Here is a 27,482-nt window from a genome sequence, read left to right as displayed (position 1 = left end):
TAATAAAATACACAAATAATAACATGCATATAAGAGGCTAACTACTTTGGTGTTGGTATAATTTTGATTAATGATTTGGCAGCCCACAGCTGCTCATTTGAGTCCTGCCTCTGGAAAATGTTGCTCTTCTATGATGAATCATTTTTAGAAAGGGAAGATTTCCCTTGCCAATATCTGGTGGTGAATGATTTCTATCAAGACCTTTTTAGATTTTTGACCAAAAAAACAGGAAGGAAGGAAGGAAGGAAGGAAGGAAGGAAGGAAGGAAGGAAAGAGAAAGAAAGAAAGAAAGAAAGAAAGAAAGAAAGAAAGAAAGAAAAGAAATAAAGTTGGTAAAGGGATTGGAATTAAAAACAAACAAACAAACAAAAAACATGGTAGAGAGGGACTTTGTGAGGCCGGCCAATATGGAGTAAACCTATTACAGCCTCTCTCTGACTGATTATCACTAAAAAGTGTGCAGAAATTACAAGAAGCAACCACCTGAGGATTCTGAAAAGTTAACAATAGAGGCAGATAAGGACGAGAGGGAAAAAAAATTAAAGGATGAATTTCTCATTGTTTCCCCTCTTTGATCTCCCATCTTTAATCCAAGAGCAGTCCCGGTGTAGAATTGTGCACTGGACAAGTAAAACCTATGTGAGAAACCCCATCTTTCTGGCCAGAGTACGAAAAGGCCTTACAAGCCAGAGGGTGTGAGGGGAAATTCCTGTTCTGTTTTTTTCTTTTTTTGTCCAGACTTGCTCTGAGGATAATTCTGGTCAAGGAGCTGCACTATAGCAGTCCTGGTCAAAAGGGAATCCAAAATCCTAGGAAAAATCCATCTTTCTGACCAGAGGAACCAGGGAAAGGGGCTCCTGTGATCTAAAACATGTGTCTGGGAGGTGTCCCTGTTTCCCTTCCACTTTCTCTTATCTTGTTGCTCTCGCCAAACAGCCTCATTTATGTAAAATGTCAGGTAACTTGGGAGGCTAAAATTTCAAGAGAAACCATATCTTCCTAGCCAAAGATCCCACAAAGGAAGCACCAGGGATCTGGAAAATGTGGGAGGAATCTCAGACAAGAGACAGCTAGGTCATCTTCAACGCAAGTCCCTACTCAAGTCTAAACCGCACATACACGGTTGCTTTCCATGCAAAGGCAATCTGAGCGTCACAGCAAAGACTCTGATATACGAACCATTACATAACCCTCCAAACAAATACCAGATTAGCCACTGAAAGGTGCATACATGGGGCAGACATGAAGCGGCATAGCAAAGCTTTTGAAAAATGAACCGACATTGGAGCCCCTGAGCACATAAAGCCAAGACAATATTTGCAGTCTGAAGGTAACCAGATGATTACCTGCTGAAGGAAACGAAAACTTCATCCTTCTTCAAATTTTTAATGGGACTCAAATGATCACAACCTACTATTCAAAATGTCCAGGAAACAATCCCAAATCACTCACAATTATACTAATCAAAAGAAAGCTAAAGTGGCTATATTAGTATCAGACACAGTATACTTTATAACAAGAAAATTACCAGAAAAAAGGGATATTATGCAATGATGAAAGAATCGATTTACCAAGACATAGCAATCCTAAATGTATATGAATCTCATCATAAAGCATCGAAATACATGGGGCAAAACAGAGAGTTCTAAAAAAGAAATAGATATGCCCATAATTATATCTGGAAATTTCAACATTCTTCTCACAATATTTGCTTTTGAGAACAGACCTGGGGAAAACAACGAAGGTTTCATCATTTTGATTGTAGTCTTCCACTTTATCATGATTTTTAGCTTTGCCCCTCCTCCCAGCCTTCCACTGTGCCTAGTTAGCCTTAATTCCTAGTTGCCTCTGTTCAGTTTGTCCAGACAATACACTTCTGATCTCATGGTAGTAGAACGTGCTAGATGGAGCAAGAGAAGTAGACACCAGGATACATACTATGGAGGTAGGGCACCATGAATTTTTGGTTAATGTTATGCATCAACTTGACTGGGCCACAAAGTGCCCAGATATTTGGCTAACCATTATTTCAGTGTATATCTGTGAGGCTGTTTCTAAGATTAGCATTTGAAATGGTGGACTTGGTGAAGCAGATTACCTACCCTGTGTAGGTGAGCAACACCCAATCAGTTGAGGGTCTGAATACAACAAAAAGGTGGGAGAAGGGAGAATCCCCTCCCTTTCTTTGCCTACTTATTGAGCTAAGACATCAGTCTTTTTCTCCTCTCAGACTTGAACTGGAACTTATACCATTGGCTCCTCTGATTTTCAAATCAGAGAGACTTTGAGAGACTACACCACTAGCTTTCCTGGGTTTTCAGATTTTGGTTCTGTTTCCCTGGAGAACCCTAATTACAGGTTCCAACCACATTTTTTTTTCAGATTTTTAGCTAATCTCATGATTCCAGCTTTGAACTTTACATCTTCCTCTTCTTCACTAACCTTAAAACTTGTAAGTTTTAAGGTGCTCAGACACCGAGGTTCTCTGCAGGGTAAATTAGTTTGTTTTGTGTCATTATCTCCTTCTGCCAACCAAACTTTGGTTGTAAATGTTTTCCACTGCACTAACTCATTTGTTTCTCCCTGCCAAACATTGCTTCCAAAATTGTGTTGAAATCTCTCTTCTGTTGTCTGCTCTGTCATTTTTCTTCCTCTTGTTGTGTGATGCCTTCATTAATATTTTTGCCATCAACTTATACATTTGAATGTAAATAATCTTTAACCACAACTATTACTCTGCTATTATCTGTAAGAATCTTTTTAAAATAAAAAAAAGTATCCTAGAAGCACAGACACATATAGACATTTGTTCAATGTCTAATAAAACCTACAGATTTTTAGCTACATATAAATATATAATTTAAGACATACTCCTTTATGCCATTCATCTGGGCTTAGGTCATAAGGATGAGAACAAACAAGAAATCTGACAACATCCACCCACCTAAATATAATTCTTCCTTGAGTTCTTGAAGACAGAACTCAATTATTGCATCATCCATGATGCCTTCACTGATAATCCTGGGTAGAGTTCAGTGTTTTTCTCTTTATGTTTTTCCTGCATCTTATAAACTTATGTTGTGGAGTTTTTTACATTATTCTATAAACACTTGTTTAGGGCAGTGTCTCTACAGTAGACTGAAAACTTTGAAAATTTAAAACCATGCCTTATACTTTTTAAATTAATTTTTCTTCTTATATTATTATAACCACAAATGTATTTGCTGGTACTTTTTTCATTTGACTATTTTCCCTTTGCATAGTAGGCAATTCTGTGGATAGGGAAAATTTGCTGACAAGATTATCAATTAATTAGCACATGTGAAATTAGATAAATATCTGTCATGTGTTAGATAAAAGATGGACTCAAGGAGACAAGGCATGATTTTTGCCCTGAACAGCTAAGCGTCCAATTACTTGTTTTTTTTTTTCTAATTATTTTTATCTTTAGTTCCCTAAATCAGTACAGATATTTTTAAACTGATTTTAAAGAAACAAAGAAATGTTAATATGTTGCAAAAGGATCCTTCAGAATTGAAATCTTTTATAACAAATCGATTATTTTGGTCAGTGTGTATGTGGGGTGTGTGTGTGTGTGTGTGTGTGTGTGTGTGTGTGTACAGGTGAAGGGTGATTCATTTAGCTGGAACATCATCCCAGTATGATGTGGGAGTACTCAGATTTCTTTCTCTAGCCTCAGACTGATGTAGAAGGATGAACTACTCTCATGTCAATTTTGGCTTGGGATACTTGACATTAAATCTTTTTATCATTATTATTGCTAACTTGAACTGAAAAGAGACTCACTTTCAATCTATGGCCACTTCTCAGCAAAAAATGAGCACAGAAAAATAATGAGATTGTACCAAGAATCTGATAACAGTGGTAATGGTTATCCAGAGATTATCTCCCCTGTTTATTTTACAGATTTTTCTAGGTTTAAGGCAATCTGATACATGTAAATCTAATTTTTTTCAAAGAGAGTAACTTAGAAGGTAACTAATCTAATGAAAATTGTATTCTTTGCCTTACAAAAGGATTCACTTAATGACACATTTAAATACAGAAACCCTTTCATGCATTTAAGCATTTGCTCACAGGTTACTACATAAAGGGAAGTGAAACTGGGAAATCGGGGACATTAAAGCTTAAGTATTAGGTGATGTGACCAGTGAAAATCAATAGCTAATAATACAAAAATTTTGATTTACACAGGTCTTTATAGCAACTTTCTAAAATGAAATTGTCATGGTTAGGATGAAATCTTTGATTTTAACATTCATTGCTTATGATCAGCTTTTTATTTATTTTTTTAAGTTTATTTATTTTTGAGAGACAGAGAATGCATAAGCTTATGCACAAGCTGGGGAGGGGCAGAGAGAAAGGGAACAGAAGATCTGAAGGGGGATCTGCGCTGACAGCAGAGAGCCCAATGAGGGGCTTGAACTCACAAGCGGTGAGTCAGAGGCTTGTGACTGAGCCACGCAGGTGCCTCTGATCAGCTCTTGACATTAACTGGCAAAAATTTTTTACCTTGAAGCGATGCCGTGAATTGTGGGTGTTGGTATATCACTTGGAGTATCCTCCACAGTGGTGATTTGGGTGCCATTGCTTTTCGCACAGGCATATTTGGTGCAGACTTCAACCTACAAACAGTTTAGAAAAGAATAAATCCAACTATTTTCAAAATATCCACTGCCAGTGGCTTGAATCCACCCACCTTCATTTCATAGGACTCTCCTATTAGTTCTCTATAACTTCTTAGAGTTCTATAAATATTAATTTTTGATGTTGTTTGACTGCATTGGTTCAAACTCAGAATATGATATAGAAATGAGCTCAGGACAGTTGATTTAGTGATGAAAATGGTGAGGTTTAGTCTCTGGTTCCAACCTTTCAGAAAGAGACAGACATATTCAACCCTTTGGGGCACAGTAAGGAATGGAAGATGTTTAGGGGACAGTATATAAGCTTAGTAGGTTATCACTGCATACTGCTCTCTAGATCTACAACCAGGTAGTGTAATGATGAGTTCTTACAGAAGTCTTGACATTTTAGAACAAATAGCCCAAATGTTAATGTGCAATGGAAGAAAAACGAGGTCTAGAGAAGCCTTTCAATGTGGCTGAGCTACTTTATATTCATCTGTTCCAGCTGCAGTTGTATTTTTACCTTAATCACAGCAGAAAATCATCATTTATCCCTTTAATTCTGTCACCTAATCTGACTAAAAACTGAGGAGGGTGGAGTAACTGAAGATTAGAAATCAAGTTCATCAAGCATTAGTAACGCAAAAGAAACACATTCAGCAAGTAGGAGGAGAGACAAATGAATGTACAAAAGATTGCTAGTGAAACACTCACAAAGTGACATCATTCTGTTTCCAATGAAAGGATAAGCCAAAGAGAAAATGTACTTTTTCCAATGCTCACTTACTTTCAGCAGCTAATACGTAAAAAATGAAGGGGAAGCTGGATACCGATGCATCTTAAACACTAATACTGAGCTTTTAAGTGAAGCAGTTCTCTGGATTTCCACTGGCAATTGAGAAAAGACAAATGTGTCTCTTACTGTATTTAGTAGTTACGTCATTTTATTCATGGGGCACTTTACACCTAAATGGGAGTTGAAGCACATTTTTATGATGCTGTTTGAGTTGTGTTCTTTATGTATGCCATATAGTATTTTATGTATTCCATACAGTATTTTTCCTATCTACTAATATTTAGTAGAGATGTGGACACTGTCAAGGCCCTCCACTCTGAGTATGTCCAATGAAACCCCAAATAATTTAAAGGGAAATGAACTTAAAATATACTTGCTGCAATAGAATTAATGACAATAAAACTTCATACATATTAGGCAATATTTGACTATATGGTGCATAATTATAACAACAATCAACTCCAGTTCATTATGTAAGTAATATGTGCTCAATATTAATGGGAACTGGCACAAATAATTTTACTGAGTCTTCATGACTCCATTTTCATCAGCTTGCAAATTGGGGGTGAGAGAAATCAGGGAATATGATCAAGCTGATTAGATATGAGATATCTAATCCAGGCTTTACTGTATTCTAGTCTTATCATCTAAATACTAAGCATAGCTTTAAGTTCCAAACTACTTAGCTATATTCTGGGGCACTTAGGGTGGCTCAGTCAGTTGAATGTCTGACTCTTGATTTTGGCTCAGGTCATGATCCCAGAGTCATGAGATTGAGCTCCATGCCAGGCTCCACACTGAGTTTGGAGACTGCTTAAGATTCTCTCTCTCTCTCTCTCTCTCTCTCTCTCTCTCAAATTAAAAAAAAAAAAAAGTTATAACAAAACAAAACTAAGCTACTAGCTCTATTCAAATGATTCTCCAGAAAACTCTTATTTTGACTTTGGAGAAATGTGTCAATATTTTTCTCAACTTACTAAGGTAACAGACCAAATTTCATCTTTGGGATATTTCTGTTGCTATAGCTATATTGCATAATGTGAATGAACCACAAGTATAAAGGTTGACTGATTCACATAAAAACAAAATTGAATCAAAAAATTGATATTTTTAATGTATTTATATATATTATAAATATATATATATATAAATTATATAGAAAGGATATATAAAATAACTCATTCAAAAAAGTAGATATTTGGATCTATATGTCTGCTTTATAATCAATACATGTTTGACAGAGGGGGTTAACACAGAGAACCTTAATCCTAAAGTAGTAGGCATATCAATTAGGTGCAACATATTGTATATATACATATACGTATATATACATATACATATAAATATTTTATACGTATATATTTATACGTATATGTATATATATACACATACACTGGTATATACATGTATATTTATTTATTTACTTATTTATTCTCAAAATTTATTCATTTATTTTGAGAGAGAGAGCATGCACATGCATGTGAGTGGGGGAAGGGCAGAGAGAGAAGGAAAGAGAGAATCCCAAGCAGGCTCTGCACTCCCAGCACAGAGCCCATCTCAGGGCTTGAACCCAGGAACTACGAGATCATGACCCGAGCTGAAATCAGACGTTTAACCCACCGAGCCACCCAGGTACCCCTGGATGCATATTTTAAATGGAGTCAAATCCCAAATCATCTTTGAAATCATGAACAAAAATCATTGTAATCTGTTATTCAAATTTCCAGTGATACAACAACTATTTCAAGTGGAATATTCCTGGACTGTGGAGAGCTTCACAAAAATATAGTTTATCAAGAATAAGAACATCTTAGTCACTAATAACACAACTAAAATATTAGATTCTAATTTGGTATTTTGTCTCCTTATTTTGTTAGATGTCCCAAATCTGATCAAAATGCATTCTTTTCAGGCCACTAGTGACTCAAACCAGTAGGGATGAGTGAAGCCTTTTATAGGACAACATGACTGAAACACGTACACATCAACTGTTACATAGTCAGAAAGCTGGATCAGGACGTGCATGCATGCATAGCCCCTATTGATCTCACCTTAGGTTGTATTCTGAGTCCTGATAAAGCAAATAAATAAGTTGCCTTTTGAGGACTAAGCCAGCTTTCTCCATTAGCGCCCCCCAAAAGAATAATACAGCAAATACTCTGTCACCTTCCTAAGCCAACCTTGTTCACAAAGCTATATGTGTAATTATTTTGAATGTGGTTTTTATTTTCTAATTTTCTATGATGTACATGCACATAGAGACTCACTCTAAGAACCGTGAACATAAACATCAGTCCGTGTGTTCCATTCTAAGATGACTCAGGTGAGTTCATGAAAATCATGGAATGTAATGAAAACTAATCAGCATACCTTTCTTCTTTTATTTTTATTTTGTTTTCTTAGGAAGCTAGGCCTAGCAGCGGGGGGTGGGGGGGAGTGGTAAAGCATTGGCTCTAGTCAGATGACTGTGTATGTTTCCCCTTCCAAGGTGAGGAAAGAAGGGGATGGGAAATGAAAGAGGTAGCACTTACTAGACAAAGCCAGTGAATGTTTCTGTGGTCAAAGAAAATTTCCATGCTTAATATTTTTTGAAAATTATTTACAAAGCTCTTACAAATGTTAGAAGTAGCATAGATTAATTAAAAATTTACTACATTACAGCCCTTCTCTATAAACTTTGAGTTTCTGTTTTTATCATTAATTTCCACATGTGGCCTTGTTATCTTTTACATCCCAGAAGTGTAATGAGTTCCAATTCCTTGGGGAAAGTTCTTCGTTGAAGATTCCTTAGTTGTCTCTATATTTTTTCTATTTTAAAGATCGGCAGATCTCAAAGAGGTCTATGAGTTGGGCCTCAGATGGTCAATGCAATATGAAACTGCACACTAACTTTTGTCATATAGGCACACAGGTGTTTTTCTAGGGCAGAGTGCACTGACATCATTAGATTATCAAAGAGGTTCAAGGGCAAAAAAGTTTAAGGATAACTGTTCTCACATAGGCAAGGGTCGACAAACATTTGGTAGACGACAACAGATAAATTTCTTTAATCTTCAGGTCAAACCCTTTAATATATTTTGTCTGCCATATATTCATTTATGTTTTCTTGCCGCATTCAGAGTCACAGAATGCTAGAGGTCGATAGAATGTTTTAAGTCACCAAGTCCGCTGCCCTTCTAAAAAAGATAACTGACACCAAACAGGTTATGTGGCTTCCCTGAAGTTGTTAAATTAGTAAATAGCAGAAATAGGAATAGAAGAATGTTTCCACATTCATAGGTTGATTCTGATTTTGATATCAGTAAAAGAATCAGGATAAAGGTGAACTGCTTAGCAAGATTTACTGCAAATATGTGATTTGCCTCATTTTGCCGGCAAGAATATCATCACCATCGTTTTCCATGTTACCATTACCTTCTCTCCTGAGACTCATGTGTTTGCCCACAGCAAACAGATTTAATCCTAATCAATTTCCCTCTTTTCTCTCCCCTTCCCCAGTAAATAAATAATCTGTAACCAAGACGGAAGGTATCCACTTAGAGACATAGCCTGGCAATGTTTTATTTAACACACCTATAAGCTTAGCCATCAAAAAACAGTGTTCTAACCTGAATGTCATAGATTGTGAAGGGAGACAGGTCTCTCAGAATGAAAGACCCAGGCACATTCATTCCAGTCTTGTAGAGCTTATTATTTACATAGACAGAATATTCAGTGATAACGCCATTTGGGTTTGAAGGAGATGTCCAGATGACACGTACAGATGTACTGTTGATGATGACAACCTCTGGAGGAAGCATGCCCTGAGGCTCTAGAATTAAAGGAAGAAACTGAATAAACTCCAGCTGTCTCTGAAAAAGCACTTGTTAAACTAAATGCAGATTAGTATTTAGGTTTTGCAAAGGGTTCCTTGCTTATCTGCTTTTCTCTGATGAAGTTATCACAGTCTGTAGTCCTCTGTAAATTGGCTTATTATACTCTCAGTCAGAAACCATAAGAATTGGTGGTAAAATGCTTTATACCACCAGCATAGTGCTAATCTTCAATACTATGTGACCAGTGGGATATGATGATAAATTATTCACCCATCTGCACCACCAACACATATCTATTATTTGTCTCTTTTCCCATCCCTTCACGCCATACCTCCCAGGGTAAAGGAAAGAAAATTTGCTCCTTAAGCAAAAAATAAAACTCAAATACATTGAGGCTGAGGCTGGTGGAACGTAAAAAAATCATTTGATGTTACTAGCTTGTAACTCAAGCAATATGAAGCAATAATGCAATATTGTCATTATGTAAATGATTTTGAATGTTGATTACCATAGGTAATGATGAAATCTAACATTAGGAAAAAAATCTTGCTTGGCGTTAAATTACACAATTATTCAAGCATGTCAGAAATAACTATGCAAAGACCTATTTTTATCATAAGAACCCATCTTAACTAGTTGAAAAATTGTCCTTGTGATCCATTCTATTTTATAAACAAAAGGTGTCGACCTTTGGCACCACAAAGGGAAATGGGTTCCACACTTAAAGTGCTCTGCTAATGACCTGGAACACTTGCTTGGGAGGTAATGATATTATAATGTTTATAATGAGACTTTATAAAGCCAAAAAGATTAGAAAGACCATTCCAAACACATTTCAGATTCACAAGTTGCTTCCCTTGCTTCCTCCCCCTTGCTAACTGGCTTAGAAATGAGTCAGAGGCAATTTTTCTCAGTGGCTGAACCTCCACCTACCATTTCTGGTGACTCAGGGAGAGCCCTCACTGTGTTTGGCTGTCGTTTTGAAAAGCATACTGCTTCTAAGAGCAAATCTTTAGAACAAAATGTTTCTAAATGTCACCGTTTATTGATGTGAACTCAGCTCCAAACTAAGCATACACTGAAAAGAACAGGAACAAACTGGGCTAATATCCCATTATTAGAGCCTTGTGCTACTGTCTCTAAGGGACCACGTATTGATCTGCCACTTGACGACAGCGAGCACTTAAGCGTTTTAGCCCCAACCCCCTTCCCTCCAACACCGGAAATTTTATAATGGAGGGATGACTGATCTCAACCTCAGCAAGAATCAATCAATTTCATTTGCATCTCTGAAGCCAAGGGTCCCTTGAAGTCTGGACTCACCCCCATCGAAAGTGGTTGCACACAATACATCACCACTGATGCTATGGACTCCATTGAAGACAGAGATAAAAATCCGATACTCTGTGTTTGGATTTAAGTGGCCGATGACATGAGAGTTTACATCTGGGAGGATTTTTAGAGATTCATTTGAGGTAGCAGAACTCCAAAAAAGTGTATAATATTCAACATCACCTTGTAGGTCTTGAAAAGCTGTTGACAATAAATGCAGGATACTGTAAATGTGGCTGATCTGAAAGGTTCTCAGGGGAAAAGACAGAAAATAAATTTTATCTTTAGCTATTTCTAGAAGGGGACAATGGAAAGCTCATGGAAACTTCTTTTTGGTGGTGCTGGTTTCTTTTTTTTTTTTTAACGAAGTTAATTTTTTCCCCCTCATCCCGTAATTAATTGCATAGATACTTATCCTTATAGGAAAATAAAATTTTAAATTTCCTTTAAATATTTTAATTATGTTACTTATAGTTATTCAACTAATTTTCAAAACTGCAATGTAACACTTACAAAAGGAAACTAAGAGTAAAATAAAATATTCAACACATGGAACAACTTCTGTTTCTAAGTAATATCATCCTTGAGAGAAGTCTATGCTAATACAATTAAAGGCATATCGTCACACATATCCTAGTACTTGAGGCATTTTTAAAAATTGCTAACAAAATCTGCTAAATGATACCTAAAAGAACATTGGACTGATATCCTATTATATACACTCTTGATGTAACAGAGTGATACAGCACGCTCTCCTTAAGGATTTGCTCAGTAGGATCCCAGGATGATATTTGAATTTTATCAAGGTTCTCATTCTTTTCTCCTACTTCATTGTGTTTCTGTGATGTAGACAAATGCTGAAAAGATGCCAAAATCAATCACTTACTGTCTGACAAATATAACTCATCAATTCCTCAACCGTCATCCTTTCAAAAACCAGGCTACTGTTTTCTTTTCCCTCTTTCACCCGATTTCAACTTCTTTGGCCTAAGCTCTGTTTCTCATTACCTTTTTACAATGATGCTTTAAAAAGAAGACATAAAACAGCCATATTTTGGGGGTACCTGGGTGGCTCAGTTGGTTGAGCATGCAACTCTTGATTTTGGGTCAGGTCATGATCTTGCAGTTCACTGGATGGAGCTCCAGGTTGGGCTCTGTGCTGACAAAGCCTGCTTGAAATTCTCTCTCTCCCTCTCTACCTGCCCCTCCCCCACTCACACACACACTCTCTCTCTGTCTCTCAAAAGAAATAAATAAACATTAAAAAAGCCATATTTTCTTAGGTAGGAAATAGTATTAGTACAATGTTCTACTTATATTAGTATTATTTTTTAGGAAATAGTATAAGTAGTATACTGCTCTCCTTACATCAGTATTATTTTCAAAGACCTTATGCAGAAACTATTATCTTGGGTCATGTTAGAATTGGAGGTAGAATGTTGGTTTACGAGCCTGAAATTGTATGTAAAAGTATGTGTCAAAACAGTTCAGTAGCACTAGTCTAAGGACTGAAAGGAAAATGTGGCATTACTCTTTATGGTTATTTAAGTACAGTGTCTCTGATATGTGAGATCATAATACATGGCCATCTAGCACAAGATGGCTTTAGAGAACATATGGCTTTCTTTTAAGGACCGCTTTTCATTAAGATCTTGAGGGTTTTGCATAAAGACTGAATGCTGAGCACATTAGTGCTTTGATTTTAGCTCAAGCAATAGTTGAAAAGGTTTGGTATGTTAGCATATGTGAAAGAGTTTATAGTAAGAGATCTTTAGCAATGAATCTGGAAACCTCTGAGGATAAGATTTGTTTTTTTCTGATGTCACAAAATGTAAGCACCTTCAATAATGGGGTCATTATTATGTATTGGCAGGAACTGGTTATTCATAACCATCAATATTTTCCCAGATGATATTAGTCAAGTATAGCAAAGCCATTGGTGCTATGAGTGCAAAAGTTCCTTCTTTCATTATAATTATTTTCTACTGGCTTACAGTTGCATTACTCATTGATTTATAGCAGTTGAGATATAATGGAAAATTCACTGGATTTGATGTACATGTTGTAAAATTTTAGTTTGTTAAATGAGGACTCTGGTTAGAAATCCAAGCCCTAAAGATACAATTTAATGCAGTGCTTTCAAACTTGCAAATATAAATGGGTATTACCTGGGTTATTAAATGTGCCTGATGTCTTTTCCATCAAGTTCCAATCAATGTACCTATGTATATACATCAAAAATATTGCAACTAGCACTGAAAGTTCAAGATGAGCAAAGATTGTATGTTAATATGTGGATAAAATTCCATTAAATGCCCATTCTTACCCATGTACCGTATGTCAACCCATCTGAAATAGAAAAAAATCTATTGTCCCCCCAACTATAGAAAAAGATGGTGATTCAGTTCCATTGGTTATGTCTTACTCCATGATATAGAGACCTCTATAACCTGAAACAGGCAGCATCTCTGGGCAAAAAGCGCCAGATTTCTGCACTGTCTTGCCTCTCACCAACATCTACTTCAACATTTATTTTTCCTCATTCATTTAGACAGTAGAGTACAGAGTCCAAAACACAGAAAAATTATAGGAACATATTATATTTTCATATCCTAGTCATCTGATGAGAAGTTCTTGCAGGCGTACACACATAAGAGTATGTGTTTTCATTGTTCAAACGTGTTTTTAAACTTCAGTGGGTTCTTCCCAAGTCACTGGACTGTCTAGGAAATAGAAGATACATCCTCAGTTCAATAGGCCAGCACAAAATTAAAGGCTGCTGACCTTGAGTCTACCTCTGAGAGAGGAATGCTATTAGAACAGAAATAGCTGGAATGAGGAGCCAAGTAAATCTCACCCTCCTTGTGTATTGGTAAAAGCTAAGCCTGAATACAGTTCCCTTTTTTAAAAGAAAAATATTAAGTTACAAGGCTTCTTCACGGTATAAGATAGGAAAACACTGTCTAGAACTTTCAAAAGCAGATTTGTGTGTGTATTACTTCTCTGAGAATGAAAGTTTTACAAAACATTTGCTTTGGGTTCTTAAAAATAACAAAAGGGAGATGCCTTTCTGAAAAAGAAGCCTCTAGGAAACGTGTACGTAATCATGAAAAGCCAGACATGAAGACAGAGATGTTAAGTCATCTTGCTTAAATAAGAAAGTGAGGAAACATAAAAAGCAATGGCTGAATCTGCATGGCAAATAGAAAAGAGAGGAGTTAAAAATGCACAGTTGGAAAGAATAAAGAGGAAAACAACTGAGAAGAAATCAGTGAAAGTCAGAATTACAGATATTGAGGGCAGAGAACAAAAATACCTAATCAACTTGAAAAATACATGGAATAAATAATCATGGACATAAAATACCTCATGAAACCATACCCCCCAAAAAGGCTTATGTCCATAAATTGAATAGATTAATGCAGTTTTGGTCAAAATAATGGAAATATATCCAAACACAGACATTTAATGGAACACTATAACATTTCAAAGGTAAACTAAAAATTGAGAGATTATCTACAGGGGGCATGGGTGGGGCATGGGTGGCTCAGTCAGTTCAGCATCTGACTGGTTTTTGTTTTTTTTTTTTTTTAACTTTTTTTTTTTTTTTTTTTTTTTTTTTTGAGACAGAGAGAGACAGAGCATGAACGGGGGAGGGGCAGAGAGAGAGGGAGACACAGAATCGGAAGCAGGCTCCAGGCTCTGAGCCATCAGCCCAGAGCCTGACGCGGGGCTCGAACTCACGGACCGCGAGATCATGACCTGGCTGAAGTCGGACGCTCAACCGACTGCGCCACCCAGGCGCCCCCAGCATCTGACTGTTGATTGCAGCTCAGTTCAAGATCCCACAGGTCATGAGATCAAGCCCTGTGTTGGGTTCTGCACTGACCCTGTGGATCCTGCTTAGGATTCTCTCTCTCCTTCCCTCTCTGCCCCTTCCTGGCTTGTGCTCTCTCTCCTCTCTCTCTCAAGTAAATAAATATAAGTTTAAAATAAATAAATAAAATAAAATAAAAGATCATCAACAAAGGAGAAAAAATCAGATAAGGTTTAGCTTCTCATTTGGAACATCAAATGTTTGAAGACAGTATAGCAATTTCATCAAGTTTTGAGGAAAAATATTTTGATCCAAGAATTTCATACACATCCAAGTCATTATGTGCAAATACAACAGAGAGACTTCCTTATGTAGGGCAAAAAAATAAAAAAAAAAAAACTAAGAATAATGAATTTATTTACTGTTAATGATAAAATTTCCCCAACAATATTATCCAGAAGACAAAAAAGGTAATTCAAAATCCAGAATTCAAGATTGAGAAAATTTGGAATTGATAAAGAAAATTGAAACTATTTAGAGAAAATAATTATGAAAAAATAATTATATAATAATTTATAAATCAGACATTAAAAATGGGAAGTGAGAAGGGCAATGAAAGTAACAGTACACTAAATCCTGTTTCATACATAAAATAGAACATCATGGAAAAATAGAGAAAGATAGCAGTAACTATCAATAGCATTAATGGGACACATAGCAATTTAACTTTAGAACTGATTATAGGGGATAAAATTTAGCATTCACTAACACCCATGTTTTTGTCTTCTTGTCAAATAGCCAGAATATATTTTCTGGACTCCTTGCATCTGGGTGAGGTCATGGGATCAGTTTGTGCCACTGTTGGAGAAACGGACCATCTCTGATTGTGTTTGGTTTTTCCACCTAGAGGACTTGGGAAGGCCCAAGGAATGGTGGACCTACTAGATAGAAGGAGTCAAGGTCCTTAAGTGGCTCCAGAGAGGTTAGAAGGGATGAGGAAGAGCTTCAGAGTTCTCAGATTTATGGTTTTGGTTTCTGTGTGAATCCCATTACATAAAATAGAAAACACAGCAGCAATTATGGGAAGCAGGATTTGATACTTGATTCACTTGAGACTTCTTGAATTTTAAGTGATTTTGTGGCAACTAGGTAGACTTAGAAATTAAAGTGTGAATATCTGAGTTAGAGTTACATGATTTGGAGGCATACACGCCAGCTTGTGTTTGAAGCAACAAGAAAAAATGAGGATTTCCCATGAGGTTATATTTGTTCAGATATTCTAATCCTATTTTGTGCAACCCATATTTTATAGAACACATAAATTTATCTGAGTAAAGGTGTTGCTCTAACTGTAGTATATCAATCAGGTCAATCTCAGTGAACTGAAGAAGAAGGCCATAACCTCTGGACACAATTTTTGTTATTAAATGCCATTTTGGGTGGTAATCTGTATGGGTTGATCAGAAATGTGGTCTTAGGGGCACATGGGTGGCTCAGTCAATCAAGTGTCTGACTCTTGGTTTTGGCTCAGGTCACGATCTCACAGTTCAAGAGATCGAGCCCTGCACTGGGCTCTGTGCTGACAGCACCGAGCCTGCCTGGGATTCTCTCTCTCCTTCTCTCTCTCTGCCCTTGTTCATGCTCTCTCTTCCTCTCTAAAAATAAATAAATAAGCTTAAAAAAAATTGGTCTTAGCTGTAGCAGATTCTCAAATATACAACAATCCCCTCTCTTCTGTAGTAGATTCCTAAATAATTTTAAAGCAGCTGTTAGGTGGGCTAGTTGAAAGTCCTCTTGCAAAAGCACTTAGATTATTCTCTTTAATGCTGTTGGATTCTTTTTAAAGATTATTGTTAATATCAATTATTATCCTCTAGATTTTTAGTACCTAAACTAGGGTCAGCCAATGATAGTCTATGGGCAAAATCTGGCCTATAGGCCAAATCTGTTTATATATAACCTGCAAACTAAAAATGGTTTTTACATTTTTAAACGGTTGGGGGGAAAATCAAAAGAAGAATAGTATTTTGTGACATGTGAAAATGATATGAAAATGTTATTTCAGTGTCCATAATAAACTGTTACTGGCACACAGCCATGCTTGTTTAGGTGTTGTCTATTGATGCTTTAGCGCTACAATGGCAAAGTTGAGCAGCTGCAACACAGACTGCATGTAGCCTGCAAAGCCTAAAGTATTTACTATCTGGCTTTTTCAAAAATGTCTGTGATCTGATCTAGGGCAATTACAGTAAACCACTCCATTCAGTAGGTGTCCAAATTTGTCTAGGATTGAATTCTTCAGCCACATTTCTCATTAGCAGGTGCATTGGGAGGTAATTTTGTCCAAATTTAAAAATTTGGTGGGATTCCATTAAGGTTATATTATAATAGAAGTGTCTTGCTCATAGGTTCTCAAATTAGTGTCCAATTTCCCACGTTCTATGGTTCAGAGCTCTGTGTCATCAACTAAATACTTCTTAGAAAATGTGAGATTATCAAAACTACTTCTTGTGGGGCACCTGGCTGGCTCAGTTGGTAGAGCGTGTGACTCTTGATCTCTGGGTTGTGAGTTCAAGCCGTATGTTGGCAGTAAAGTTTACTTAATAAAAAACAATTGTTTTTTAATCAAACTACCTCTTGAGAAAATTCTTTACTTGGACTCTGCTTGAGGGTAAAACTGCTCACATAAAGAGTTGGGAAGATCCTCTTGGCCAGTGATCCCAGCCAGGTTCCTCCTTTTTCTCAAAAAGGTATCTCATGCTTTCTATCTAGGTGAAGCATCAATAAGAAACAAAAAACTGCATTTTGGAAACCTCATGAGCTACTTTCATCTCTCATTATGTCCTAGCTCCTATCAATAGCCTGCCAGAGCAAATTGTATTTAAAGGGAATTGTATATGAGATGTGTTAATTATTCATCATTTTACATTTGGCAATGAAAACAGGATAGATAATTTCTGCTCCTTAAGTGAATTGATATGAGCAAACACAGACTGAGATAGTTATCAAAGCTGAGGTAGCCAAGAAGCTCACCGATAAAGTGATTTAAATAAAATAGATGTTAATTTATAACTCACATAATAGCCCCAAGGTGAGTGAATCAGATTGTGTTCCATTTCAACAATCCAAGTTCTTTTTCTTATGGGGCTTTGGATGTCTTATGTCCATGCCTGCTGAGTTGAAACTGTGAACATTGCCATGTCTACATTCCAGTTCAGGGAAATCATGAAGAAAGAACAGATAGGCATCTGCCCAATGTTTTGTGACTATGACACAGAATTACACACAAATTTCTTTTCACATTTTATTGGCATAAACACAGGCACATGGCTACAGCCAACTCCAAGGCTGGTTAAGTGTAGTCTCTAGATTGACAGGCAGAGAAACACAATGGGATGGCATAGAGAAGAGAACTTTGGATGGGATCATGAGGTGAGGACTTCAAGAGCACCATGTCAGTAAAGTATAAGGGAAGAAGGTCAGGTTACAACAGGCACACAAGTGAACAAGAGGGCAGCCCACAGAAAAGGCAAACACAGCCTATTTGCTTTGATAACTGTGGTGAAGGAGGAAGAGTAAGGAACAAGGTGCACCAACAACGGTGGATGCTTTTTAAAGGAGTTGACATCAGGGGCACCTAAGTGGCCCAGTCGGTTAAGCATTCATCTTTGGTTTAGGCTCCGGTCATGATCTCAAGGTTCATGAGATGGGGCCCCTCATGGGGCTTTGCACTGACAGGGTGGAGCCTTTTGGGATTCCCTCCCTCCCTCTCTACCCCTCCCCTCCTCATGCTCTCTCTTTCTCTCAAAATAAATAAATAAACCAACAAAAAAAGAGCTGACATTGGAAATTATTGATATGTATTGCCATTTGAACAAGATAAATTCAGACAAAGTCAGAAATTCTTCTAAATTTAGGACAATCTAAATTCTTCAAAATTTGGTGGCTTCTGACTAAGAGATCAAGATGATGAAGATGCCTTTCTTGTGGACTTAAACTTACTCTCTTAATGGTGACACCTTCATACTTTGTGAATTTTCCAGAGAGTTTACTGAGATATTGGAATGCAGGAGTAATGTCAGCCATCACTGTACTACCAGTGCCCAGGACAGAAAGAAGTCCTAAATAAATGTCTGTGGAAGAAAAAGGAAGGAAAGGAAAGACATAGAAAGGTAGAAGAGAAAAGGAGAAAGAGGAGAGGGCAGGTGAAAAAGAGGAAGGAGAGAGATGGAAAGGGAGGGAGATGTGGTACAAGATGTGAACACCCGAAGGTTGGGGTGAGCTTCTGATGGATGGTAAGATGAACAGCATTTGGATGATTTTTCATTCCTCTTTTTCAGTCCCTTCCTCTCCCACTACCTCCAATGCCTTCTTGCTCTATTCTGGGCACCTTGTTAGCGAGGTGACCTCAGGAGACGTGCTGCCTTTCCACTGCATCCCCTCATGGGCATTTTCTTATTTGGCTGTTTATTTTAGAGTCAAAGTGTGGAGGATCTTAATAAATCACTCAGCAAATGTTCATAACCATTGAGGCAAAATGCATGGGAAATAGCTGAAAATTGATTAGTTTGAGTTTGGGAAGACTGCTTACTAACTATAATGTTGAATGAATTACAAAGTTCCAGTTTCTATCTCATAGGGCCTTTCTGAGAATGGCATGTATAATTTAACTGAAGGTGTTTTGTATCTCTTTTTATAAAAATATGATTTTTTTCACTAATATAATTTATCTTCATGGTATTTCATTTAGGCTGAAATATTTTCTTTTATTATATCTAACAGGGATAAGAACCTCCTATCCCTATGGGGACCAGGAAGACAGAAAGCATGTGACCTGTCTGAAGCAGAAGCCCTTAGTCAGTGACAATTGGTATTATTCCTCCAGCAATGCAGGAATAGTTTCACACAATCAATTGATTTTTCAAACCAATCCTCAAATCATCATCATTATGTGAGACCTTCTGATTGTTATTTTTTTAAAAATACTACAGACAAAACAGTGTAGGGGGGAGGGGGGAGTAAATGTGGCCTATGTGCTGTCAGTTTGCAACATGTACCCTAAAACGGAATTGAAGAAATGTGGGGATGTGTGTACCTCACACGATATCACATAGCGATGCAGAAGTTTAAAAAATTGTTTTCAATGTTTGTTTATTTTTGAGAGAGACACAGAGACGGAGGGTGAGCTCTCAGAAGAGGGGGAGGGGGAGAGAAAACAGGAGACAGAATCTGAAGCAGCCTCCAGGCTCTGAGCTCAGCACAGAGCTCGATGCGGGGCTCGAACTCAGGAACTATGAGATCATGACCTGAGCTGAAATTGGACGCTTAACCAACTGAGCCACCCAGGCACCCCAAGATGCAAAAGTTTAAAATGGGTGCTTCTAGAATGTTCAGTAACATTCCTGTTCATCCGTGGTTAGTAAAAATTTAGCAGAAATATACAGGTACCAAAATGGTGTGTACATATGGAGGTGATAGTTTAGAAAGAATATGGTTTTTTAAAATACATTTTATGTTTCTGTGAAAGACAATTTTTAATAAGTAAATATTTATAAATTTATCCAGCTGACTTTCAACCCATAGTTTCCTGCCTTGTAGCATATTAAACAATGTGCCAAATGTATCCTGCGAATCAAGAAAACAGCTTGCATTTAAATTACAAAAACTAGGTGGCCCTATCACCGAGGAGTGACCAGTTAATTTACTTAGGCGAGCAGGTTGCACAGAGGAAGAAAATGATAACGCAACAAGCTTTCGAAGAGCTGACCCTCTTCTGAGAGTTAACCTTTGTGCTCACAAATAGTTATCTGAAATATTTCTAAGGTATGAATGGAAACAACGGCAGATTGCATTACCTACATCCCGAAGGTCAGAGGTTCGGATTACCAAGGTAATGAAACTTCAGTGAGCTGCTGCAGATCCATTAGGTTTGTCAGTTTTTATAAGCATGCTTACTTCGGGCTTCCAATTATAACGTAAAGGACCTATATTGGCGAAAATTCAGCAGCTGGATCTTAACAGCAGTATTCAAATGTCAGATGAGGGGCAGGACATCCACCTTTATGAACAGGCTCTTAAGATGAATCAGGTGGTGTGGGTAAAGTAGAGGAAGAGGGAGATGAGTGAAAATATATTATACATAACAATCCATCTCCAGATAAAAACTTCCTATTTTTCCCAGAGGTGTCTCAGAGGGTAATCATAAGCATCAATTAACTTCCGTTCTTCCATTCAAATGGTTTAAGAGATCCCAATAGAGGTGACACTGATTATTAGAAACCTGCAACCTTATAAAAACCCTAGGGTTACTTAGCGGCAACGGAGATCAACACAACCAGTACAGATTTTAATTTACAATTAATGTCGCCTAATACTGGTTTTAATTCGCAACTGATGCAACATGAAAGCAAATTCACTCAGATGTTCTCAGTGGTACAGGAAGCATGTCTTAGGCTGTAACAAAACTCAAAAGTTGAGTCAAAATCACGTGGTTGCTACTCACCAACCAGGAGTAGACTTGTATCTTTCTATGTAATAGTAGATGATTACCCTGGCGGGTACAGTTTTCTTTCATAAGAGAAACATTTTAACTGGGGATTTCGAAATCAGGTATTTCTCAATATTTGGTACTACTGATACTTAGAAGAATGGTTACAATACATATCTCCATGATAAACAGGGTTGTTTTCTGTTTTTTAATATTTTTTAATGTTTATTTATTTTTGAGAAAGAGAGAGAGAGACAGAGAGAGTGTGAGAGGGGGAGGGCCACAGAGAGAGGGAGGCACAGAATCTGAAGAAAGCTGGAACTCATGGACCGCGAGATCATGACCCAGCAGAAGTCGAACTCTTAACTGAGCCACCCAGGCACCCCACGTGTTGTTATTTTCAGATTATGATAATGGATCACTACAAATTAACAGGTTCACTATTAAATGCTACTCTATTGGCCAACTAGAAATGAAACTTCAGTTATTGTGGTTTCTAAAAAGTGGCCGAGCAGATTAGATCCATCTGTGAGCTGTTTTAACTGCCCATAAAGGTATGTTCTGAATGGGGCCAGGGTGAACCCCCTGCATTATTGAAGCAAGTCCAGTGATGACGTCCAGGCTCCATTTTCCTGTGCCAAGCTGGAATTGTGCCTACAACCAGGGTTGAAGATGATTCACTCAGAAAAATCCCTCACATTACAGCAATGCTACTCAGTGGTTCTTGCTAATAAGTGAGGAGTTACAAGATGGAGGGCAGAGCATTTTTTAGGAAAGTGCACAATATTACACTGTATTAAATTAATATGTGGCCATTTCAATACAACTGGCTGGTCTGACAGAAAATACACTTCCAACCAAAAGGAATGGAAGAGGTAGAGAAGCCCCAGGAAGGATGTAGAAGCAGGGAGAGAGAGTCTGCCTCTGAAGAACAGCGCAGAAATCTCGGCTTTTTGCTGTGTGTGTGTGTGTGTGTGTGTGTGTTTAACATGTCTACTTTAAATTCGTTTTTGGTACTAATACATTGAGGGGAAAGAAAGGCATGAGAAGCTTACTTACTTGGTTTAGCCCATGTCACATCTATGGCTGTGTGGTTAAGAACATTTGCAGTGAGATTGGCTCCCCTCTCTGGAAGACCAGCTAATGTCGTCACGGTAGCTGGTTGGCTTGGTGTAAAACCCACGCCGTTGTGTACAAAGACCTTATACTCGTACGTTGTAAACCTAAAAGGTTGTTTTTTAAAAGGTAATCATAAGTTTCTCTTTTACAGCAAACAAAACACATAATTTTCTTTTTCCTCACAGAATACAGGATTTCCTTCAAAATGCACAATTTTCTGTTTCCCCTAAAAAAATAGAATTATCTTCCTTTTCCTCCCTACACAAAGACATATCACTGTTTTTGTAACTCTGGAGCCTTCACCAGAGTGTCAGGAAAAATATTTTATTAGGAATGCTAAAGCAAATACCCACTGTTTCAAACAAATGTGGCTTATCATTTTCTCATTCTTATTGTTTTCAGAAGTGGTAAGGATTACAGCTCAATTCAAGATGCAATTACAAATCTGGCAACCTGCCAGCTTTCTATCTGAATTTGATCCAGAAAGTTTTATGCTCTTCTTTTGGGGAAACTCATCCATTTTCAAATATCAGAATCCCACATCACCGTTTTCTTCCTGTACCTATACTTTCTCCCCATAATCTCATTGGAAGACAGATAAACGCCTAAATTAAATCGTAACCGTGACCAAAGTGTACAACCTTCTCCCACGGAGAGTTTTGCTATAGCGAGCTGTATTTTGCAATCGTGTGAACATATTTCCTTGAGTCAGTACAGTGGAAGCTGAATATTGCTTTGCAGAAGGAGCAAAGTGGGTACTGGGTATGGAAATGTCATATGATGAATATTTCCCAAGTCATATACGAAATCAATGATTGAGTAAAGCCATCAATTGTTTATCCTTTTTGGTTCTTACAAGCAGAAGACTACCAAGCTCTCTTTGGATCACAACTGCCCAGATAGGAAGATGTTATTTCTAGACACAGTCATATGTTATTTATAGACCCTGTCTGGACAATAGCTTGGATCGGGAAACTTGCTTAAACGTGTTGCATGACACGTAACTATTCCCGGAGCCATCCAGTACTCAGGACGAGTGCTGGCTTCAGATCATCGTCACCTTATTTGGGTTTCCCACATCATCCAGGATGCCTTGTATCCAATGTGGGGCCTGTGGAATCTGTCTCCGTGAGTCACACCTTATCAGGCATGACAAAGAGTAGACGCCATTTGCAGGATTCTGCAAAATAACTCTGCCGGGATTCTCCCAGCATTTTGCTCCCACCTTCATAGAGGTCTGTTTGTCTCATCTCACTCACAGCCCAAAGACATGGGGCTCTGCCTCAGCCACATGGAACGTGTTGCTCTGCTGTAGTGACAGGAAAGGGCTTCGGGATTTCTTGGAAGCTGTTTATCTGTTTTCCCCAAATAAGTACTAGCATCAGATTTCTACATTTGTCTGTCTTACCCTTTCTCCTCATGTTTTTCTTTCCTTTTTTTCTGCTGTGTAAGCTGTAATGTGTTGAATTGTGTCCCCCCTCAAAATATGTTTAAGTCCTAACCCCTGGTACCTGTGAACTGAACTTAGGTGGAAATAGGATTTTTGCAGATGTAATCAAGTTGAGGTCTTACTAGATTTGGGAAGCCCTAAATTCAATGGACTGATGTCTTTATAAGAAAAAACAGAGGAAATGTTTGATAAGGAGACACATAGGGGGACACACAGAGAGAAGAAGGCCATGTGAAGATGCGGGCAGAAATTAAAGTTATACGGTCACAAGCGAAGGAACAACTGGGACGACCAGAAGTTGGAAAAAGTGAGGAACAATTTTTCCTCAGAGACTGGAGGGAGCATAGCTCTGACAACACCTTGAGTTTAGATTCTTAGCTTCCAGAAATGTGAGAGAATAAATTTCTGTTGTTTTATGCCACCCAGTCTGTTTCTGGCAACCCCGGGAAACTAATGCAAATGCTTTCAGCAAGTGCCAAATAGTTGACTGGACCAAGACAATTGGAAAGATAATAATAACCTTTACTTAGTAGTCAATTTGTTTCAGGAATTTTCCACATGCATTAACTCACTACCTCACAATTACCGCATAAGGTGCTATTATGACAACTATTTTGAAAATAAGGAAAATAAAGCTCAAAGAGTTAAATCACTTGCCCAATTTGTCAAGCTGGTGAGACAGTGCAGATTCAAGCCCAGACAGTCTGATTCTAGAGCCTGCTCTTTTAGCCATGATGCTATGCTGCCAACATAATAATGATGGTGATAATAATAGCAATAATAATCTTAAGGATAATCTGATCTGTCAATACTTGGATGATGTCATATGACTGGGGCTTGACCTTTGAGTTATTTTTCTGGCAGTGGGGATAGATTTTTGCTTAGGTATCCAAACAGTCTCACCAAATTTCCTCTGTAACCACCAGTATGAATTTGAAGGATGGTGAGTTGGGGTTAAGAGGGTAGCAAGTCTGTGACAAAAGAATGAAACAAAAGCTAATGGCTCACATGGGAATTGAACCAGTGACCTTGGCTTCATTAGCTCTCTCCCTGAGTGAAATACTTTTAATTGTGTTTTACTTCATAAAATGGCTTAAAACAAATTTAGCTAGAGGCTGGATGCCTAATCTTCCCTCCTACAATATTCGAATTTTTCTTCCACATGTCTGTGCTATTATTCATTTAGTAATCTTTATGGCTTTAAAGGGATACCATTTGTGTGATTCTTTTCTGCAAGTGGAATTAATATCATCAGGTGAATAAGTGATAAATTGTAAAAAATTCTGTAGGGCCTCAGTTTGTCACGTGACAATTTAAGCTATTTCATTATAATTTAGGTGTGGTAAAATACATGTTTTATATCTACACAGCAGAAATTGAGGCCATATAGATATATGTAACTGAAAAGTCCTGTTTGCAAAGCAATATTTAGAATTTTTGAGTGAGACCTGACTCTAACTCAAATAATAAAAAACCCGCTCCATCTTTGAGGTAAGAAAACTAAGACTGTGAGAAGTTAAGTGGCTTTGCCTGAGGTTATACCATTAGTTAAGATGACTGAGAAAGCTGTACTCTCCTCAATTTCTAATAGTAAATTCTTTCCACTATGTATTATTTTATTTAATTGAGAAATCAATAGGCATTTGACTTGAAGTTCATGCATTTGTCTTTTGCATTTTCTTTAACTTTCACGGTTAAGTTAAAATTTTCAGGATATAAGATCTTGGATTCTCTTACATGGAATACTAAAATACACTGTTTCCATTGGCATCCCAAACCTAATCTTTATGTTAGTTAATATAGATACTTACAACTACGTGGGTCAGTTTATATTTTACCTCTTCGTGTCAAAAAAGAATGTATATATTAGTGTGCTTAAAGTGGTATTTTTTCATCTACTCAAGGTGTGTTATTTTTTAGATGGACCTACGTGTTGATTATTAACATCACACGTGATATGCCATTTCGTTAATAATAAGAGAATACTTAGAAAAATGTTAGATGGATTGACATCATATACTCATGCAAAACATATGTATATCAACCAATTTCTTCTCCAAATACTAATCGTGTTCTCTAGGTATGTCTTGAAAAATATACCATTTGAAACCCTGTAGCAAACAGCTTTTGACATCTGCAAAGTGAATGAACACTTAGAGTCTATCTGTAGCCAGTAAAACCAACTGTTTGGGGTCAACTTAGGACGACTGGGCTATTACAATGGTTATTCTCTAGGGGTGTCTGGATGTCTCAGTCGGTTAAGTGCCCAACTTCAGCTCAGGTCAAGATCTCATCGTTCGTGGGTTCGAGCCCTGGGTCTGGCTCTGTGCTGACAGCTTAGAGCCCGCTTCAGATTCTGTGTCTCCTTGTCTCTCTGCCCCTCCACCACTCATGCTCTTGTCTCTCTCAAAAAATAAATGAACATCAAAAAAATTTAAAAAAACCCCCAATAGTTATTCTGTAAATCACTAATTTGTTTGAGACCATCCTCAAGCCCCTCCCTTCACCAAAGAAAACAGAAAATAGAAAACCTTGTTGTGTTGTACAAATGACTATGGTATTTTTCCTTGTAAAAGATAATTTATATTAAAAACGTATTTATGGAACAGTACTCATTTCAAGGTTCAGTTGTTATTACTCAAGTGAATTAGAAGGTTAGGTTCTGTTCAAATGCTGAAGCTTTTATGATCCCAGGAATCTGTTTATTTACAGAGTAGAAAATTGCATAAGTGAACGAATGGATATTTCATAGTTACTAAGGCATTCGGTCTCATAACTTTCAGGTCATATATAATTTGGTAGATTAGTGTCACAAAAACCTATCTGTCCAATAGAGAAATAAGCCCTACAGAAACTTTGGCAAGATGTTTCTTTTACACATTATACTGGTCTCTCTTGTTTGGTACATCATTTCGTTTATTCATTCATTTGTTCATTCATTCAGGAGTATTTATTGAACACTCACAACGTCCTAGGTGCTAACCATCGTAACAAATGTCATATCTGTTCTCCTGGAGTACATATGCTTTACAGAAATATATTTTTAAATGAAACCCCTAAAAATGTGTTCATTGATTCCTTTCTCTTCAAACGTGTGTCAGAGAGAACATCTAATCTAACCTTACCCAGTCAGGACGTCTTCAAAGAGGAGGCAACATTTGGGTTAGGTGTTGATGACAAGCACCATACTGTCCAGTGGAGACATGTGTCTAGTGGGAAGAACTATTCCATGGCAAAACGTGTGGAGGCTAGTATCTTGAAAGGGTCTGATGTGATTTTGTAACCAATAAAATTCTTCAGTGCAGCCACAGAATGCCTCAGGTCGTTTTCATCAGAATTAAAAATGTGTCAACATTATTGATGTCCTAACAGAATTCATGTGTCAATATTGTCACCAGTATAAATCATGCTTCTGAAAATGCAAGCTATTCAGCCGCTTCTCCCACTAACTCTCTTCATATCTGCCACAAGCCAACGGATGCTCGAGTGCGGCATCACACGTGGGGGGATTATAGAAGCCAGCCGGCTGTTCCTTACATCCCCAAATCCTTTGTGGGGATGAACAAGTAAACCAATGAAAACGCGACACTGTTTCTACTGCTGAAATCTGCCGTTATTTGAGTATCTCAATGATGGTATCTACCTTTTCTTTAAACCACTTATGTGCTGTTTCTAAAAATGCTACTGAAGATTTCTTCTTTTGATATTGAAGAGTAATGCTTATCACCCTTGGAAGTTTTCATAATATGGTACTTTCTAGGTTGTGAAGGCAAGTTGCAGCTCTCATCTCAAGAGCCCATCTATATTTATGCTACAGAATGCCACACCTAAAATAATTATACTGTAATTTGTGGCTTTGTTGTACTATGCCATCATGTTAGAAGGAAATGCAAAGAAACCAGAATTTTTTTGTTTGTTTTTGAATAAAATATTAGGGGAAAAAATTCCTAGGACGAAATGCATTCTTCCGCATTTGGAGGCTCATTTTTCATGAGGAAAGGTTTCATATGATGGCAC

General features: G+C 37.5%; 1 protein-coding gene across 3 annotated transcripts in view; it reads right to left on the bottom strand.

Annotated features, from left to right (window-relative positions):
* The window catches only part of USH2A (usherin), a 742,577-nt gene that overhangs the window by 207,845 nt on the left and 507,250 nt on the right, over positions 1 to 27,482 (bottom strand). For all 3 annotated transcript variants that reach the window (XM_045455771.1, XM_045455772.1, XM_045455773.1), the window contains exons 44-47: positions 21,956 to 22,119; positions 10,584 to 10,793; positions 9,054 to 9,256; positions 4,534 to 4,646 (exon numbers count right to left, since the gene is read on the bottom strand). In XM_045455771.1, the coding sequence (XP_045311727.1) occupies positions 4,534 to 4,646; positions 9,054 to 9,256; positions 10,584 to 10,793; positions 21,956 to 22,119 (690 nt within the window). The remainder of the gene's footprint in view (positions 1 to 4,533; positions 4,647 to 9,053; positions 9,257 to 10,583; positions 10,794 to 21,955; positions 22,120 to 27,482) is intronic.

The sequence above is a fragment of the Leopardus geoffroyi genome, chromosome C3 (assembly GCF_018350155.1).
Source record: "Leopardus geoffroyi isolate Oge1 chromosome C3, O.geoffroyi_Oge1_pat1.0, whole genome shotgun sequence".
In the NCBI taxonomy this organism is placed as follows: domain Eukaryota; kingdom Metazoa; phylum Chordata; class Mammalia; order Carnivora; family Felidae; genus Leopardus; species Leopardus geoffroyi.
The sequence above is the reverse complement of the archived record's forward strand: the minus strand, read 5'-3'. Positions and strand labels throughout refer to the sequence as shown.